This window comes from Plecotus auritus (assembly GCF_963455305.1).
Source record: "Plecotus auritus genome assembly, chromosome: 2".
Lineage (NCBI taxonomy): Eukaryota > Metazoa > Chordata > Mammalia > Chiroptera > Vespertilionidae > Plecotus > Plecotus auritus.
In genome coordinates, this window is record NC_137771.1 from 194,438,703 (window position 1) to 194,460,005 (window position 21,303).

The following is a 21,303-nucleotide window of genomic DNA, read 5'->3' on the forward strand; positions in this document are numbered from 1 at the left end:
GAGCTCACCAGTTCTAATTCTATCTCCATGTCCCTTAATATTACACATCAAGCAAATAAAATAGAAGCAATAGAAGAGAATAGAACCCCACTAGCATTTCTACCTACGTACTTATGGACTTTGCCTAACTATGTGTTAATTGAAATTGTCTACCGAGCCCTGACCGGTTTGGCTCAGTGGATAGAGTGTCAGCCTGCAGACTCAAGGGTCCCAGGTTCGATTCTGATCAAGGGCATGTACCTTGGTTGTGGGCACATACCCAGTAGAGAGTGTGCAGGAGGCAGCTGATCAATGTTTCTCTCTCATCAATGTTTCTAACTCTCTATCCCTCTCCCTTCCTCTCTGTAAAAAATCAATAAAATATATTTAGGGTTAGGGGTTAGGGGTTAGGTTAGGGTTTAATCCCAAACCTCCAATTGTTTATCACATCCCATCTGTATCTAGGGATATTATTCTGCAGTCTACCATCTTTCTCCTATATTTTTAATTGCTCCCTTCTTATTATATACAAACATTTATTTATTTTTTTCTGTCTTGAACTCCATCAACAAAAACAATCTCTATTGTTTTGTGTTCCCATTTTTTTCTGCTCCTTTTTATATCAAAACTCCTTAAAATCATTATATTTATGCTCAGTAACTATAAATCTTCTCCCATTCTTTCTTAGACCCACTCCAGTGTGTCAGATCCATAGTATCCCACAAAAGTTCATTTGTCAGAATTGATCACTCTTTATTTTGATGCATTTTCTTTACTTAGCTTCCAGAACAACAATAAAAAATATTGGTTTACCTCCCATCTCAATGTAGAATGCTTTCTGACTCTCCATTGCCTTTTTTTTCTGCTCCCTGACCTCTTCATGTTGGAATGTCTCAGAGCTTAGTCTTTGGTGTCTTTTTCTCTCTATATTTTTATTGAATTCCTTTTGTTCTCACTTAGCCTCAAGACTTTAAATCTTTACCTTCTAAATCACAGGGACTCCCAAATTGTTATCTCAACCTAGAACTCACTCCTGAACTTCAAACTTGTTCTTTGATGTCTACAATTGGATGTCTAAGAGTTACCTGAATTTTAACATGTACAAAACTAAACATCATCTCTCTACTATGTCTCCCCCTAAGCCATTCTACCACCCATTTATTCTATCTTAATTGATGGCAAATCGGTTCTAGGCAAATTTGTTCAATCTACTTTTAAAACATCAGCCAGAATTATCTCTTTAATATAAAGTCAGATCCTTTTAATCTTATTACTTCTCTTTTTCCAGATATGTTATACTACTAGATGTTCCTTAAATACATAAAACACTCATCTTAATGCCTTTGCACTAGCTTTTCCCCACTTTATCTCCTTCCTAGTGAGGACTACTCTTGAATCTCCATAGTTTATTTCTTATCTTCTTACACCTTTTAAATTTAGTTATTTATTGTCTACATGTGCCCCTACACAGAGATGTAAGCTCTAGAAGGGCACATTTTTTGTTTTGTTTTTCATTTGTTTGTTTGTTTGTGTGATGTATCTTTGGGATCTAGCACAGCAATCTAATTGGCACAGAGAAAGAACTTAATAAATATTTGTTAAATGAATAAATAAATTAGTTTAAATATATAAGCAAGAAGGAAGAACATTCTGGAATATAATCTCCTTTTAAAATCCTAGACACATGGACAGAGTGAGGAGTCATACATATTTAATTATGGGAAAATCAGTCTCTGTTCAACAAACAACCAAAAACCCCTAAATCTGTGGAAAGGCTTTTGAATGAATTCAAGATTATCTTAGGTAAAGACTACTAAACATAGCATATAAAAGTAAAATACTACGAAAATCAGGAATAAAATGCTCAATGAGTTAAGAAAGGTACCAGAGCCATCTATTGAGATTATTATTTTCTGTACAATAAAAATTGGGGAAAATGAAAAACAAAAACAATTTATTGCTACTGCAGAAATAAAAATTATTTTGTATTCAACTTAAAAGAATTATGAAGCCCAGCTGTGTGGCTCAGTGCTTGAGTATCGACCTATGAACCAGGAGGACAAGGGTCAGGGCATATGCCCAGGCTGTAAGCTCAATCCCCAATGGACACTTGCAGGAGGCAGCCAACCAATGATTCTCTCTCATCATTGATGCTTCTCTCTCTCTCTCTCTCTCTCTCTCTCTCTCTCTCTCCTTTCCTTTCTGCAATCAATAGAAATCTTTTTTTTAATGAACTATGAAAATAATAAAGTTTAGAGAAATTCAAAGTTACACAGTTCTAGGGTATCCATGAGCCAATCAATTTGTCTGTGGATTCTCTGGGTCTCTTGTTCTTCCTTCTCATGTTTACTGCTGATAATTTGACCATTGTACCGTCTATTGGCGACTCTCACAAGAGATCAAACCGGAGTAACAAAATGAAACATAAATTAAAGCAGCCAGGCGACTATGTTGGGATCTTGGTCTGGACATTAAAAAAATATGCCTAGCATTTAAAAGTATTCACTAAACGGAGTACTGGAAACCAGTTGCTAACATTGGTTGACCCAATGTAATTGAGTTGAGAATTAAAACTGTCTTAGAGTCAACTCATAGAATAAAAAGAATTCACAATATATCTAAATATGCAAAAGAAGAAGAAAAAATGGGAGAGTAGGAGGGTGGAGAGATACAAGTCTCTGCTACAGAAATTATCTGCTGGAAGAAATTTAACATTATGGAAGTGTATGTAATATAAGCAAGAACTAGGGCCAAATCAGATTCTACCACTTACTAGCAGTAGAAACTGGGTCAAAACATGTAACTCATAACCTACTTTCTTATTTGTATAATAATAATAGAAATCAACTTTCTAATAAAGTTTTTGTAATAAATTATGTCTGTCCTTCAAATTTCAGTTTCTATCACATGTTATCAGCCAATCTGGCCAAGGGTTGACAGTCATCTCATTTTAAGCCTCATCTTTTCTTTCAATTTTACAAAGATAAAACTCTCAAAAAATATCTAGAGTAATTAACATATGGCTAAAACTATCATGGGAAATATAAAAAGATAGATTAAAAAATTCAACTGGGGTTTGTTTTAAACCAAAGTCAGCTTATTGGTAAAAATATGTTTGCACAGAAAAATATTATAAAAACCCTAATTAAAAACCATGGCAAGGCTTCTCTTGGAGAAGAAAGATTTTCTTCCTTCTGTACAAACTAAAGGGCAAAAACAATGCTTTATCCTTTGTAAACATAGTTGAATGTAAGTACTATGGGAAGGCGGATTTTGTTCCATTCATTACTAACTCGCTTAAATAGCACATGACTTTCAATAGGCAATTAAGAAATAGTTTTTAATGAGTACAGTATGCACAGATTGTGGGGCACTTGGCACAAGGGTGGGTCCATCTGCCTCTGCAGGTGACCATATACAATTAAAAAATAATAAAGCCTGAATTTCACTAGCATCTAGATAAAATGCACTATAGCTATTCCTATAGTTTCTAAACCATCATTTATAAACTCCTAGACTTTTGTGGAAGAACTGCGTAGTCCATATGTAATATGTATTAGTATATGTACAAAGACAAAATGTCTAATATTTTCTTGAACCAGGATAATATAAGTTCTTGAAATGAGCAGAGTATATACCCTTCAGTGTTTTAAAGCCCTAGTTTTATTTACTTTAAAAAGACTTTGTAAAAAAAATTTAAATTCTTTTTATTTAGATGTTGATAGGACATGCAGACAGCTATGAGCAGAATTTATTTAATATTAATAGGCTATAATAAATACCAAAGTAAAATAATTTTTAGAATGCTTACTACATAAACACAAAAGATGTGGACTATAAACCACACAGACTAAAGTAGGGATCTATAGATTTTTGCCCTGAGGCTAATCATCAATTAGTTCAAAATTTGCCAAAGTAATTAGCACAACTTCTTTGCCAACTCTCTCATGAAGTAGATAGATCGAGCAATCCAAAGAACAATAAAAAAAGAATTTTCTAATGAATCCATTCCCCTCTGAAATTGTATGAGAAGAAAGGTCACTTTCTCATTTACTAGCTTATCTTTTGGTACACCTTATCATTTTTTATTGTTAATATTTTGTATTATGCTCTATTTATGCAATCGTCAATAACATCTTTATTTATGACTTTGTGAATCAACATCTATGTGATAAGAGGTGAAAGTCACTTAGCTAATTACACATACTTAATAAGCAGCATAATGATAACCACTGCAGTATTGTACATTAGTTGAAGAGATGTAAATTATTGCACTGTTTATCATTTGAGAAAAAAAAACAAGAGACTTTGTTTCAATTGTTTTAAAACACCCTTCTTTGTTGCCCCCATATCCACCTTCTTAAGTATTCTACAATTGTAACCCAAACCATCGTACCCATAATAAAATAAAGGTTGAGTCCCATTCTACTAGTATGACCAAAGATATAAGAACAAAAATAAAACCAAACCAAATGCAATTCAATGCAAATACTTCTGATCTGAAGTCAAGAATTTTGTTACATAAAGCTTCTTCCATATAATGTAATCCCAGTAAAATAGAACCTGTAGTCATTCCCCACCCCACAGGGGTTTTGTAATAAAATCTGACTTGGCCCAGCCAGGAGACTAGAAGTGCATAGACAGATAGAATGTATAGCACTTGAATATTAATATGACTTGTGTATGAAGATTGAAATTCTACAAAGTTATGAATAGGGTAAAAAATAACACTTAGATGATTTACTGCCATAGCAAATCATACTCTCCTATGAGTGATTTACTGGATGTTATATAAAAATAAAGTGTGGACAAGATACATTCAGATGCAAGCTTGCAGCTGTCAGTGTCTACATTTGCTCAATCTGGCTAGAGGATGATTTGAAGGTTGATTTAATTGTAGCTTCTGAATCATGTTCTTCCCTATGTTTTAAAATGTTTAACATAAATATAAAAATGTTAAAGTAATTTTAAGACTGTAAATATTTAGTATAAAAATCTGCAAAATCTCATTCTCTTTTGGAAGAGTAACTGAAAATGAAAAGACTGTCTTGGGGAAAAATACATTACCTAATAATAGTAATTGCCCAGTAGTTATATCAAATTTACCCTTACATGAGAAAGTTCATAGGGTATTCAGAAGGAGCTAAGAATAAATAAACACAACACTACGTCTGTGACTGAATTTATCAATGTTACGAGGAACAGAAATCTCTATCTGTAGAACAGGGTTCAGAGATCAAAAGTTGACCAGTTAGGAAGGAAGCATTGCTCAGGTTCCTTGCAGGCAATGTAATAGCCTAGGTATCCTTTCCTCAATACACCAACTCAAAGCAGAGATTCAACTCCTCTACATGCTACCAGCACCTGTGGATGCTACCAGCACCAGAACACAAGGCACCACCAGTGAGCTTTGTAACTGTTATCCACTCAGCTAGAACTCTCCGTAACCATCTTTCTATTCTTTGGCAGGCTTCATTAAATTCCACATATCACCTAACCATTCACTTTCCAACATCAGCAAATCATCCTCAGGGAGAATGTCTTGTTCTTCCTCTGCAAGCTTTTTCCCCCGTTTTATTTCCACTTTTATACATACCTCCTTTTCTACATATTTTCTTGCCGGGTTTTCTGGCACATTCCTTGGATATTCTTTTTACTGAAAAATGAATAGAAGACTAGAAAATAACATGGCGCTCCATCACAGACCGCCGTAACATGCAACACCACTATCTAACTTGATATAATCCTGTTTTTACTGAGTGCGAAAAATCCCCAATTCGTTGAGCCTGCACATGCAATGGAGAAAGGTTGATGCATCTTCTCAGAAGTCATTCGGTAGGAAATGGAAATTAGAAACCCATTTCTACCTAAAGATACGTGCTGTGGAGGAAAGAAAATGAATAGGCATAGGAAAAAAATAACAGGTACACTGACACACATAAACAAAAAGAGCGGCATGCACGCATGTAAAATATGTCTACATGCCCACAGGAAAAGCCATGCATGCTACCAGTACACGTGAATTCACATTGTTAAAACTTAGAATAGAAAAGAAAAAATATAAATATATCTCCCTGTTTTTCCTGCAGTAAACTCACCATCCTCAGTTGGGACATATATGTTTAAATACAGGCAGTCTTCACTCTGGTCTTGTACATATGATGAAACCACATCCAAGTTATTAGTAAACCATACAGGAAGCATGACTTCCGGCAATCTGCCATCGATGATATTCTGGGGACACACAGGAGCAAATTGAGTGGCATTCCTGATATCTGACCAGGGAGATGGTGGCTCTGGAGGCTGAAAACGATGTTCCCCTGTTGGCGGTGCTGCATATGGAACCCCAAGAAACTGAATAACAGGCCCCAAAATTTCATTATTGAGTTCTTTCTTAATCCCTCTTATCTTGCCGAAGTTGGTAGTCACCAGTGGATCTGCATCATCCAGTTTTTGGGAGAGTACATGGGCAGCCTGAAGCAAACATGCCAACACACAGAGAGTCAACGAGGCACCCAGCCCCCTGTGTAACAAGCATGCCATTACTGCTCTCCAAACATAACTTGGCCACGTGCATCTGGGCAGTGCCATGGTCCCACATCAGTTGTCTAGTTGTCCGGTTACAGTGAGGCAAAAGTATCTGTATCCACTTGAGAAAGACCTTATAATGGTAGAATACACCTCCTATTTCTTAAAGGTGAACTTGCCGAGAAAAGCTCAGAAAGCTCTTCCTGCAGCCAGCATCTCCCATTGACTTCACATGCATTGAAGTAGCATCTTCAGTCATCACTATTTTTCAGACCAAATCCTATTGACCACTCTGTTTTCCATAGTAACTATGTGGGGAGAGAGGCCATTGACTGTAGATTCCCTCTTATAAATCAAATCCACTTAGCTGCAGGTCTCTATCCTAGAGAAAATGAAAATAAATCATTAGCACAAACAAGCTAAAATGGTCAGAGTGACAACTAGATGTTTTACAAGCTCCAGGAAACATTAATAGTGGCTAGAGCCAAGTAAGTCAAATATTACTATAGGAAAATTTCGGTTTGACATGACATGACAAGTGAAATACCTATTAGATTGAGAGACTTGCCTGCCAACTTTAGACACTTTCAAGTGGAAGCAGGCCTTGTCAAAACATACAGTTTCAAGAGCATTTCACAGTGTAGTATTTTTCAAATAAAAGTGATGAGTGAAATTCCCCCTTTTTTGATAGTCTTCAATCACTTCAACAAACAACACAATTAATCAGCAAACATGCTCAAAATTAGAACTCAATAACAGAAAACCTTATTGAAAAAATAAATATTGGTAGAGAATTAGTAGAACATAAACAAAATCTGCTAGAATAATTGTATATATTAAAGAACAAACAAAAAGTGGTCCCCAATCTATGCTATGGAGGAAAAAAAAAAAACAAAGCTAATGTTATAACAAGAAAACTACTATTAGTTGAAGTATAATCATTTAAGTACAACTACCTAATAACGTAAACCTCTTGGCTGTTTAGCAAAAGTCTACATAAAGTCATTAACTACAAAGAGAAACAGAAGTTGGCATCATTTTTTTTTACAGACAGTTTTCTTACCATCTAGTTATACCGTGTAAATATCAGTCAATTTGCAAGGTGAAAATTAATTTCTGAGTCAAAGTCAATCTATTTTAAATTACAAATTTTGTTATCACTATCTGTTAGAAATCAAAGAAAGAATTAAAAAGAAAAGACTGTTTCGGAGTTTAAAAGAACAATCATACCTAATCATTGCATCTTGCATATGAACACTAATCAAACATCTAACACTGTTTACCCAGTTCAACTTAAAATGCATCAGAATAAAATGTAACATTCCATGCAGTGCCATTCACCGTGCAATCTTACATTCGCTGCAAAATAGCATACAACTTGGCAAATCTGTCTTTTCTTATTCAAGCCACCTTTTAAAGAGCTTACTTTGAAAATAATAGTGTTGATATGTATGACAGATGCTTCTGTCACATTATGAGAGGATTCTTGAAGAAGTGCTGCTCTGGCAGGGAGGCTGCCCTGACTGCTATGGAAAAGGAGATTGCAAAAACCATAGAGGTCAGCAAGAGATTTGGTTCAGGCCTAGTGTTCCTTTAGCGCATCACAGAAGGCAATAAGGAGATAAATGTCTTTCTTCAAAAATACTCCAGTCCGTGTTAATTCACATACCTTTGCTGTGAAAGCACATTAACATACAAAAGACGGGTTTAGACCCATCCCATTCCTGTCCCAGAACTTTAGCATGTATTGAAGATTTAGCTACACAAACTCATTTCTGTTTGGAGTATATTATGCTTATTCTTGTGCAGAATCCGGGTGGGCCACAGCATGGCTGTCTTTCCTAGTAACATTTCAGTGTTAAAAAGCACCCTTTTATCCCTAAAATAAAGAACCTGTGGTTAGGCTTTAAAAGTCACTATCACTATTTTCTGTTCAGTCTAATTTTCAAGTACAACCATTTCCAAGAGTTCTTCTTTACACACTTGGTATTTCATTAACGATACAAAGTATTTGTTTGGTTATTAACAAAATAACAGGCCCAGCTGGCGTAGCTCAGTGGTTTAGCATCAACCTATGAACCAGGAGGTCACAGTTCCATTCCCAGTTAGGGAACATGCCACCCAGGTTTCAGGCTCAGTCCCCAGCTGGGGGCGTGCAGGAGGCAGCCGATCATCATTGATGTTTCTATCTCTCCCTTTCCCTTTCTCTCTGAAATCAATAAAAATATATTTTGAAATATTATTAAAAAATAAATAAATAACACTTCTTTTTGTATTTGCGAATCCTTACCTGTGTTCAAATAAAGGGGCTCCTGTTTCCCACTGATGTTCTATTTAACCCAAACTGTGAAGGATTCGAATTCTAAACATGATGGTAAATTTTCAAATTCTAATAATGCTTAGCTTCCGAGGTTACAAAATTATCCCATTTCTCATGGGTTCAATGTATGGAGAACTACAGTGTTGACCCCAAAGATTTTTTAGAAGTTGCTATTATATTAGCAGTCACCCAAGTCTAATGTGAAAATATGGCTGGTTTGAATAACTGAAATTAAAATATAGATAGATAGATATAGATATAGATATTTTTCCTATTTATTGGTTCTCCTTTAGTATATGCCAACCCCTTAGCTTTTATGTGTTTACATCTCATTTACAACAACCCTATAATATGGGTTCAACAATCATCCCCTTTTTACTCATGATAAACTGAGAGTTAAAGAGGTTAAATACCTTGGCCAAGGTCTCTCAGCTGATTAAATGATCAATAGCAGATCCAGGAGCCAGTCTGATTGAAAGGCCATTCTCTTGATCATTGTACATGATATAGTCTTTTTCATTCCACAATTAGCACTTTAAAAAACTGATCCTAGTACATTTAAAATTGAATTGTAAGAGTATTTATGTTCCTTCAGAAGATAGTCTAGGTAAAAACCCTGACAATGTCATAGAAACAGAGAAATGTAAATGATATGCTCTGTTCTTATTGAAAGTTTATATTTTATTGTTACATTTTTTACCTTTTTACCTTTACATTGAAAACCACGATAGGTTGTTTATGTTAAAATAATGGGTAACCAAAAAAAAATCCCAAATTCAAATAGCCTAAATGTCCACTAATAGATATTGATAAATGAATTATGATAGATTCATAAATTGAAATTCTGTACTTCAGTGAAAATAAAGGACTTCAACTAAATATATCAACATAAATAAATATCAAAAATTTTAATAAAGCAAGTTGCAGAAGATTAGGAGAGTAAAATGCTATTAAATAAATAAAGCTTAAAATAAGTAAAATAATGCCATATAGTATTTACAGATACATAAGTATGTATTAACAAAACATGCGTTATCCCTGAGTAAGAAGGAAAGAGAATGAAATTAGTTCTAGTTATTAATTAATTCACGTAATTAATTAATTGGCACCTAAGATGGATAACCTGTGGTGAAGCCTTAAGAAAACAGCAATTAATTAAGTTTTACATATCTTAGCATTTGATAGTGGTGGGTGATAATACACACACACACACACACATTTGTTATGGAATTTTCTGTATTTTCCTGTATGTTTGAAATATTTTGTAATAAATATATTAAAATAATGAGATCAGGAAAGCTTTACTCAGCAGAGCAGGCAAGTAGTTGAGCTTATCAATCCATTCAGGACTCACTTCATCTGGCTTTGAAGTTAGTGGAGATACTAGCTCACAAATTCCTTGATTGTTTCTCCCCTTAGGTTAAAGCATGTGTTATTGTACTGAGAGAAATAATATTAAAAGTGAATAAAACTTAAAGAGACATACATGGGAATATATTATGTCACTTTCATTGATTTATCAAAATAACTGGTTTATCTACTAGTTTGTGCCTGAGTGACCCAGACCAAAGGGATGATTATAGATAGAGAGAGCAGAGAGAAGTACAATCTGGTCATTGCTCCCAAAGAGCTACAATATTATAAAGGAACTAGGAGCCCAGCCCGCGATTCAAAATCGCACAGTGCCACCCACCCTCAAGTTGCCAGTCCGGCCCTGTCTCACTCTCCGGCCTTGAAGCAGCTGTGGCCGCTGCTGATCAGGCCCTCCCCCAGCACAGGTGCGCAGAGGCCCCTGCTGCCCTGCCCCTGACGCTGCATGTGCAACCTCCTCCTGTCCAGTCGACCCGTTATGACATCCCAGTTAATTAGCATATTTCTCTGTTTTTTTAGATAGATAGCTACATAGATGACAGATAAATAGATAGATAGATAGATAGATAGATAGATAGATAGATAGATAAGCCACATAAAAATAAGTCACATAAATAAGTCACATAAAAAATGGCTCTAATGCAGGTTGGAAGGTGACATGTTCAATCAATACATGATGAGTGGGAGGTAGGATTCAGCAGGAAGTCTCTGACTGCTAACTTTACATAACTTTTTGTGTGTTATCTTTTTTATGTCACCTGTTTTCTCTTACCTTGCTTTGTTTTTGTTTTATTGTTGAACTTATCCCCCATCCCCACCCCACTGAATTTCTTATTCAAGGGTAAGGACTTGTGTTGTTGTGTTTTTTTTAATAATATATTTATATTCATCATAAAATCTATATGAAAATCCTTTACATAGTGTAGGCCTCAGTATATTTCAGCTGATCTGGGTTGAATGCATGCTTATCACTGAGCAATGTAGAGTCTGGCCAATTCGGTTGACGCATTATTCACTGTAGTAATATTCTATTGAGTCATTGCAAACACTGAATTAGGGAACATAGATCCATTTCCCCTAGGTAAATACACACACACACACACACACACACACACACACAGAATTACAACTTATAATCTTAAATCCTAAAAACAATTTACCTTAGATTTTATTTTCTTTATTTTACAAAAGAGAAAATAAAGTTCTGATGTGTTAAGTGACTTGTCTGAGGCCACTAATAGGTCAGAGTTGGAACTCAAACCCCCTCCAACTTGTCAAGAGCTAGAGTTTGTAGGACTATACTACACTATCTCACTACCATCCCTGTCCTCTGCTCAGCTCTGTCTGAGAGCTGAAAAAAGCAGGCAGAGTATCACCTTATTCAACCTCAGCTGGAAATGTGCTCATAGGGTAACTCAAATTATGTACTGTTTTGCTCATGTCCATGAATAACTGTGAAAGCACCATGAGTATTGATTTAGGAGTTACAAATACATTTTAGTGAACAGCAAAATTTGAAAATACAGATCTAGGAATAATAAAGACTGACCATATTAACTAAAGCTAAATAATGTTTTATACCTATGAGTTTATGAGTTGTTTTGAGTTCAGAATACATCAGCCTGTCAATGGTGCTTAGTAATAATATTTGATTTAAGAATTGGATTTAGTAATAATAATTTAATAATACTTGCATTTAATCATAGCTGGCTTCAGTGGAGTGTGGTGATTTTCAATGGCCCAATCTAGCTATGTAACTAAAATGAGCCTGTGTGACCAGCCCCCACTGTAAGAAAACATGACCACCAACAGATTTTGGGCTTTCTCTACCAATATGTTTCACATGCACACTGGTTGTGGTTCTTGACCTGGAGACAAGGAGTATCCTGTGAGACCCAGCAATGGGAGAACAAAGCCCGAGTCTGAGATTTCCAGACCACATTCAATACCTACCCTTCTCCTGCTATTGTATTATAGCCTTTGCCTGTAATAAAGCTGTCCAGTGAGTATAAACTATTTTAAGTCCTGTGAGTCCTTTCAGTGACTGAACACGTAACTAATGTGTAATTAATTCACCTAGTAAGTACTTTAAAATGGGATGAATAAGCAAACGAACGCAATTACACAAAATGTTGTTAGTCTTTAAAAGAAGAGACAGGTCTACCTTGAGTTAAAAGAATAGGAAAGAGTTCATGAATCAGGGGGAATTTGAGCGGAGCCTCAAAGAATGAATAAGATTGGAAGAAACATTGAAGGTCATGGAAGAGACCTCAGGCACATTCCAGAAACAGTAGAAAGGATGTGTAGTGTATACTGTGGTGTTCAACCTGCTTGGACCTAGCTCACATGCCAATGACTGGTCCACACCAGTGTAGAAAGACCTGTCCTTCTTGCCTCAATGCATTTCAACTCCACAGGGCCATCCCTGCCCCAAGGCTCCCTGAGGAAAGGAGCAGAGGGAGGAGTTGCCTGTGAGTCTCTCCCTACTTCCCAGGTATTTTGTCCCAGGGCATGCCCCAATAAACTTCCTGCTGGCACACTTCCACCCCAGAGCCTTCATATTTTCCCTGGGAAATCTAACCTATGACAGAAAGGACAGGAGCAGCAACATTTGAGGAGGGTTTAGTTTAGTTTGGCCAGAATACAGAATAAATGAGCTTCAGCATTGAATGAGACAGGAAAGTCAGGTTACAGCCAAATCAAGCAAGCACTTCATTAAAAGGCTAAATAATTTGGATTTTATTCACTGGATGATGAAAAGCCATTACATATTCCTAGCAAGGGAAGAGTATCATTAAATCAATTCACAAAAAAGTTAAACTGGCAATACTGTAGTGTAGGGATCTCCAAAGCAGTGTGCTCACATGCCACCAGAAGATGACCAAAAGGAAGTAAATTGTTGAACTTCTATGTATCATAATATTTTACATAAAGCATAAAGCGAAAAGAGTAAGATATTGCGCTTTGCTAATATGAATATATATGGTGCAATGCCAGTACCTTCACATGGTTTGTTGTGTGATGCATAAGGCACTAGAGATATACTTGGGAAGGTGTGAAGTTCTATAAAGCGGTAGGCTTGCCAACAGTGGCATTTTATCGTTGTTATGGTTCTTTTACAATGTTTAGTGATGTATTTGGAGTTTACATAGTTGGACAGGTGGATTTATACATTTCATCATGTTTTAATTGAAGTAACCTTCACAGAACAGACTACTGGATTGTTTTTCCCACAAGATAAATGTGGATTAAGGGAAATACTAGCAATACAATCATAAGAAAAAGAAACAAGGAAAAATGAAACTCCTACTTTTAGTACAAGCTCTTCTTCAGCTACATTGCAAGACTCAAAACAAGGTCTATTTAATCATATATCATAACTTCAGACAAAAATATTGAAAAGCATGAGGAGAGACGGGGATGTGTGGCTCTGGAGAGAGCTGAAGGAACAGCCTCCAGGATCCCTGAGCTAAGTTCCTCTCCCACACTACAGATGCCATCTTTCATGTGTGGTGCACTCGCCTAAAATGGCATCAGGCTGGGGAAAAGTAATCACCCCACCCTCTGGATACCCTGTCACCCCATCCTGCGGAGCTTGTGCTCTGCTGAGGAGTCAGCTGCCTGGCCCAGGGTGTAAAGATCTGGGAAGACTCAGGGAGTATCAGTGACTGAGTTGTATTACTTTGGGGTGGGGACCAATCACCTTACTTCCCCATGAACTTGACTGGTCTCTCCCCTCACCAGAGACTCCCTAGCCCCATTGTCCACACTCCTGGTGGCCCCACCCTCCCAATTTTTGGTGGCTCTGCCTTGCTGAGGTCTGGCCAGAATATGAGACAGACTGTCTTGTGTGGCTCAGTGGCAAGGGCAACTCTCTCAACCTTCCCTCAAGACTGACCTATACCTCCCCCTCAAGGGAGGTATGCTGCCCATCCACCCAACTTCTGGTGGCCCCATCCTATTGTGATCAAGCTCAGGCAAAATCTAGACAGACTGAGTTGTGTGGCTCCAGGACAGGGGACATTTTTCCCTCACATGCCAGACAGGTGCAGAGCCTTCCCTTCACACAGTCAAATATTGCTCTGCTTGGGTATGATAAACTCTGCTGGCCTCACCCTGCTGATTGCCTGAGACCCTGCCCAACCACAAAGGTGTGTGAGCACCCAGAGGGTGGCAGCTAACCTTTGTATGCACTGGGACATATGCTGAGTGACCTCAAACCCAGCACTGGCACCAAGTTTGAATCTATAGATCTGGAGAACACTAGACAACAAACTCACAACAAACAAAAGTTCTAGACCAGATGGATTCAGAGGTGATTTTACCAAACATTCAAAGAAGAATATCTGTCCTTCTGAAACCGTTCAAAAAAATTCACGAGGAGGAAATTCAAGTTCATTCTATATGGCCAGCATTAGCCTAATTACGAAACTAGATAAAGACACCACAAAGCAATAAAGAAATTATAGGCCTATATCCATGATAAACCTATATGCTAAAATTCTCAACAATTCATGCTAAAATTATCAGTAATACATTAGAAAGATCATATACCATGATCAAGTGGGATTTATTTAAGGGATGCAAGGGTAGTAAAATAACCACAAATCAATAAATGTGATACACCAAATAAGAAAATATGAAGAATACAAATCATATGATCATATAACCAGTTGTAGAAAAGGCATTTGATAAAATGGAACACCCATTTATTTAAAAAAAAACAAAAAACTCTCAGCAAGGTGGGAATGGAGGGAACATACCACAATGTAATAAAGGCCACACCCACATGACAAACCCACAGCCAACATCATACTCAATGGGCAAAGCATTTTCCTTAAGATTAGGAACAAAGCAAGGCAGTCTGGTTTCACCACTCTTATTCAATATAGTACTGGAAGTCCTAGCTACAGCAACAAGCCAAGGAAAAAAATAAATAAAAGGCATCCAAATTGTAAAGGAAGAAGTAAAATGTCATTATTTGTAGATAACATGATACTATATAGATAGAATCAATAGATGCCACCAAAAAAATGACTAGAAATGATAAATGAATTTAATAAAGTAGTAGGATACAAAATAGATATCCAGAAATCAGTCGCTTTTTATACAGTAACTAGAGGCCCAGTGCACGAAATTCGTGCACGGGGAGGTGTGTCCCTCAGCCCAGCCTACACCTTCTCCAAACTGGGACTCCTCGAGGGATGTCTGACTGCCCGCTTAGGCCCGATCCAGGTAGGATCAGGCCTAAATGGGCAGTTGGACATCCCTCTCACAATCCAGGACTGCTGGCTCCCAACTGCTCTCCTGCCTGCCTTCCTGATTGTCCCTAACCACTTCAGCCTGCCAGCCTGATCACCCTCTAAGCATTCCCCTGACAGCCTGATTGATGCCTAACTCCTCCCCTGCCAGCCTGTTTGCCCCTAACTGCCCTCCCCTGCAGGCCTGGGTCCCCCCCAACTGCCCTTCCCTGCAGGCCCAGTTGCCCCCAACTTCCCTCCTCTGCCAGCCTGGTAACCCCTAACTGTCCTCCCCTGCTGGCCTGATCACCCACAGCTGCCCTCCCTTGCAGACCTGGTCCCTCCCAACTGCCCTCCCCTGCTGGCCATCTTGTGGCAGCCATCTTGTGTCCACATGGGGGCAGGATCTTTGACCACATGGGGGCAGCCATCTTGTGTGTTTGAGTGATGGTCAATTTGCATATTACTCTTTTATTAGATAGGATAGAGGCTTGGTGCACGGGTGGGGGCCAGCTGGTTTGCCCTGAAGGGTGTCCTGGATCAGGGTGGGGGTTCCCTTGGGGCATGGAGCAGCCTGGGTGAGGGGCCTGTGGTGGTTTGCAGGCCGGCCACGCCCCCCCAGCAACCCAAGCAGAGGCCCTGGTATCTGGGATTTATTTATCTTCTATAATTGAAACTTTGTAGCCTTGAGCGGAGGTCAAGGCAGGCCAGGGCTGCGGAAACTTGGCTTCCTCCATCGCCAGGGGCAACGCAAGCCTCCTGCTCACTCTAGCTCCATGGCTGCCGCCATTTTTGTTGGGATTTATTTATCTTCTATAATTGAAACTTTGTAGTCTTGAGTGAAGGCCTGGGCCAGCCAGGGTGTGCGGAAAGCTTGGCTTCCTCCATTGCCGGGGAAACCCAAGCCTCCTGCTGTCTCTGTGGCTGCAGCCATCTTGGTTGGGTTAATTTGCATACTCGCTCCTGATTAGCTGGTGGGTGTGCCTTATGGGTGAAGCAGAGGCACAGTCAATTTGCATATTACTCTTTTATTAGATAGGATAATGAACTATCAAAAAGGGAAACTAAGGAAACAATGCCATTTTCAATTGCTTTAAAAAAAGTATCTGGTAATAAATTTAACCAAGGATGTAAAATACCTGTAGTAGGAAATTTATAAGACACTGAACAAAGAAATTGAAGAAGATACAAATAAGTAGAAGCATATACCATATTCATGGATAGGAAGAATTAACATAATTAAAATGCCAATACTCCCCAAAGCAATCTATAGATTTAATGTAATTCTTACCAAGATGCCAATGGTGTGATTCACAGAACTAGAGTAAATATTCTAAAAATGTATATGGAACCACAAAAGGCCCAAAATTGCCACAGCAATCTTGAGAAAAAAGGAATAAAGTTGGAGGAATTGCTATCTAATATCAAACTATATTACAAGGCCACAATAATAAAAATATCATGACACTGGCATAAAAACCTATAGCTCAATTCAACAGAATAGGGAGCCCAGAAATAAACCCACATCCTTAGAACCAAGGATTATAAAGGACCTACTCTGAGATGGGAATATCCAAGTTATAGACCTTGATTACATAGTTCAAGGGGTACCATGGCCCATGTTGTGGCCACATCAATATGTAGCTATTGAGAACTAATGTAGTGACAAATATATCCTGCCATGACCATTATTAACTGATAACTTGATTAATGGCTAGCACCAACTAAGCATGAAGTAGATCCAGTGAGCTAACTGCATAATCTCATTTAATGTCTCTAAATACCATAAAGTAGAGATCATTATCATCTCAGTGTAATTGATCATTACATTGAAGATCTGAAATACAAAGCCACTGAAACACTTTTCAATAAAACAACACAGTTTTGTGAATGTATTGAATTCCAACAAATAGAAAGAGATAAGGCAGAAGAATCAATAGACTCTACAGATAACCCTGCTTCCTTCTCAATTTTGTCCATAGCCTCCTTCTAGGATAAAAGGTAGGCAAGCTTCAGTAGTTTTCCAGTTACATCCCATTCCCTCTTCTTTTGCAAAAAAAAAATATAAACAATTCTACTTGTTCTCTTTCTTCTTGGGTTACTTCTACTCTAAATGAACCTCTCAAAAGATGTGAGAAAATACAATGCTAAGGAGAAACAGCACACTAAAATTGGACAGTAATAGGAGAAAAAAAATTACCAACTAAATATTTTAAAGAATATCCAGGGGGGGAAATCCATGTATATGCAGAGGTTCTAGCTGGTGGCAATCTATCTTCGTGGGGAAAAACAAACAAACAAACAAACAAACAAACAATACTAATGGAAGGCAGCACACAGCACTGGGAGCAGTGGTCTGTGAATTGGGCCCAACTTGTTTACCAAGATCTTCCTTCCTGGAAAACACTCTTCCCAGGCTCAGTTTTTGACAGCTAGTATTCCTCAAGGCCTGGCTCAAAGATCAGTACATGCTTTCCAGATTCTCCCAGCCCCCAAAACATGTGTTACTGTTCTTGTAACTGAACCTATATTAGTTTTTAATCACAGCAACTTATACACTCAGCTTCCCTCTTCATCCTTACACTATTTAGTGGGAAGCAACCTATGAATAACAAAGGAATAGTGCTAATTTGCATGGAGACTGCAGTTCAATGGGGAAGACAAACTTTGTATAAGTCAATTACACAAATAACTATCTAGTCATAAATGTTTTGCCAAAAAAGGATAATTCAGGGTGTTCTGAGGGAAGATTTAATGAGTCTGTAGTGAGAATGTGATCTTGAAGAAGTGATCTATAAACTGGGTTCTGAAAGTTGAATAGGAATTGGCAGGTAAGGACCAGAGGATGGAGTGTGCCAGACAGAGGCAAGGGAAGACCCAAATGCTGTGAAACCAGAGGCTTTCCAACAACAAAGAGACCAGTGTGACTTGAAAGAAGAGTTGGGCAACAGGCTGGAGAGGAGAAGACAAGTCAATAATTTCTATGCCATTTTAGGAAAAATATGAGATCACATCCCAAGTCTGAGAAGAATTATAATCATAAAAATAACATGATCAAATTAGCCTCACTCTTCAAAAAAAGAGGCTATCACTTTTGAACTGTTGATTTTTAGTAACTTTCCCCAGAACAAATCATTACATTGTAGGTCATCAGAAAATATTTCTTGATACAAATAAGTGGAAACATCTCACTTATTCATTATTATTTTTCATCAAGTAACCCTATCCTCAGATTTTTAAAAATATACTTGTGATGACTGACCTCTGTGACAATGGCATTATCTTCATTAGAGTTGGAGCAAGAAGGGATGAAACGGGAAACAAATTAAAGTACACTGAAAACTCATCACACAGGGTGTGTGTGTGGGTGACCATATAGACTGGCAGCCAATTCCATTACTGTTTGGCAAAAAAAAAGTAAGATTCTAAGATACCATGACAGCTTTTTACACAATGCAAGGAAAAAAATACCAAAGTGATAGCCTTTCCTTTTACATTCCACAACTGAATTTCTACTATGACCATCATTACAACGAATGGCTTGATGAGGAAAATAAGACATTTTTGGCGGGGGAGACCAGCAGCCTGACTCTGTACCTAGTTAATCAGTATCCCTAATGCACATTCCTGTTAGCCTATAGTCTAGTCCAACCGTGGGCAAACTACAGCCCGCGGGCCGGATCCGGCCCATTCGGCTGTTCTAACCAGCCCGCGGAGCCAAAAGAGCAGAGGGTTCTCTTGCTCTCCCCTCCGCTCCTTCACCAGCAGCAGTGTTAACATGGAAACGTCGGGAAACACGGCCGCAGCTCCTTCTTCTGAGTGGGTGGATTTATATCCGCCCACTCAGTAGAAGGAACAACCTCTCAATCTTCCAGAGGCTCCTTGTAATGCCCGCGGACGCATCCCCCGACATCACCCTGGGAATGCCTAGACACATTATCGTGGTGATGTAGGGAGACACGCCCCTGGAGAGCACAGTATCAGAGCATTAGCTAAAAAGGAGACCAACAACACTGTGCCCACTGAAGTTGATGTTTTAAAGACCAAAAACCTTTCAACCCAGTCTACATTGCCATCTACATCTACGTCCCGGGCATAATTTGGAAGTTGCACTAAAGAAAATGTTTAATTTACTGTTTACACATTTTGTTCTTTTCTATTTGTTTTAGTTTTAAATTATTTTATTATATTTAAGTTTAATTTGAAAGGCTTTTGTACCTTTCCTTTGTTAGGCAATTTTATTTTGCCTTTGCCATCTTCAGTATAAGGTATGTTATTGTGCTATGATTCCTCCATTTTTTGAAGTTTCAAATTATAATAATTAGTGTTTACATTCTTCTTGTTAAAATGTTTGAAATGAATAAAACTATTGAAATAAAAAAAAGACCGTACCCTTTTATGTAATGATGTTTACTTTGAATTTATATTAGTTCACACAAACACTCCATCCATGCTTTTGTTCCGGCCCTCAGGTCCAGTTTAAGAACCCATTGTGGCCCTCGAGTCAAAAAGTTTGCCCACCCCTGGTCTAGTCACTGCCCCTTCCTTAATTATCTGGTCTTGCAAGACCTATTTACCTAAATACTCACATTTTATAGAGGCCATAAACCATGAACAATACGCAACCCATGGAGGGGGTTATCGGCGCTGGTGCCAGGCCAGGCCTTTAGGTGTGGTCTCACATTTCCCATCCCAACACACAGGGCTTTTTGCAAAGCCCGCGAAAGGTCCGGAAGTCTGATCCATAAATGGGGGACAAAGAAACCAAAGGGTGTAAAGAGAAAGCTTCCTCCATATTGGTTTACTCAGGATTTGGAAACAGGCTGCCCTGAGTCACGGTACTAGTACATCTGGAAATAAATGGGTTTTTCCTGTATCTCCAGGTACTCCTGCGTATTTTTAAGTCACCTGGTAAATCCTGTAACAGGCTATATATTAGAGTGTCTTATTTGTTTTGTTTTCAGGGAGCAGCTGAAACAAGTCATTTAACATTTAACTATATACAATAAGTTTTTTTTTTTTTCTTAAATATATTTTATTGATATTTTACAGAGAGGAAGGAAGAGGGATAGAGAGCTAGAAACATCGATGAGAGAGAAACATCGATCAGCTGCCTCCTGCATACCTCCCACTGGGGATGTGCCCGCAACTAATGTACATGCCCTTGACCGGAATCGAACCCGGGACCCTTCAGTCCGCAGGCCGACGCTCTATCCACTGAGCCAAACCGGTTTTGGCGATATACGATAAGTTTTACTTTTCATTTACTATGAACCTACTCTTAGATAGAATCTCCAAATATGAATTGTTTAATCTAGACTGTACTTAGAAGTCTTGACTGCCAAGGATTAAGAAGGTGAAACTGGGTGAGAGGCAGGAATCAAGAAGACAGAATGTTGAATTTGTATTTTATTTTTTAAAAAGCCTGGGCAACTATTTTACTATATGTGTAAACTACTGCAAGGAGGCATTTTGAAAACCAATTGACAGCCTTGTGATCCCTCAGAAGAAAATGAAGAATCACTCAAGACCTTAGGAGAGACAGTCAGGTAGAATTGATTATTTCCCTTGATGTTAAATTGATGCTTTGGTCTGAAAGGGGCAACCTTTGGGTCACAAGTCATTGCTTCCAGAAGCAACTTAAGTATGTCTGCCAGTGTCTTTATAGAGAAGATAGCACAACCTAACAGCAGTTCTACATTCTCAATTTACTATTTAAGCTCCTTTTTGTTTCTAGTGAGTTGCTGTGCCTGGGAATAGTGGAGAATCGCTGATCCTGGTGCCCTGCTTAATTAAAGTCCTCTTTTTCAAAAATCCCTTATTGCCAGAGAATAGCTACAACTTTGGCAGAAGCAGTGCTAAGTT

At 38.1% G+C, this 21,303-nt stretch overlaps 1 protein-coding gene across 11 annotated transcripts in view; it reads right to left on the bottom strand.

The window, feature by feature from the left end:
- NLGN1 (neuroligin 1) overlaps positions 1–21,303 on the bottom strand; it is an 872,049-nt gene that overhangs the window by 704,571 nt on the left and 146,175 nt on the right. For 8 of the 11 annotated variants that reach the window (XM_080658328.1, XM_080658326.1, XM_080658327.1 and 5 more), the window contains exon 2: positions 6,078–6,889. In XM_080658328.1, coding sequence (XP_080514454.1) covers positions 6,078–6,570 — 493 coding nt within the window. In that variant the 5' untranslated portion in view covers positions 6,571–6,889. Of the gene's footprint in view, positions 1–5,575; positions 5,636–6,077; positions 6,890–21,303 lie in introns of all 11 variants that reach the window. The other 3 variants (XM_080658320.1, XM_080658324.1, XM_080658323.1) reach the window with 1 other exon arrangement.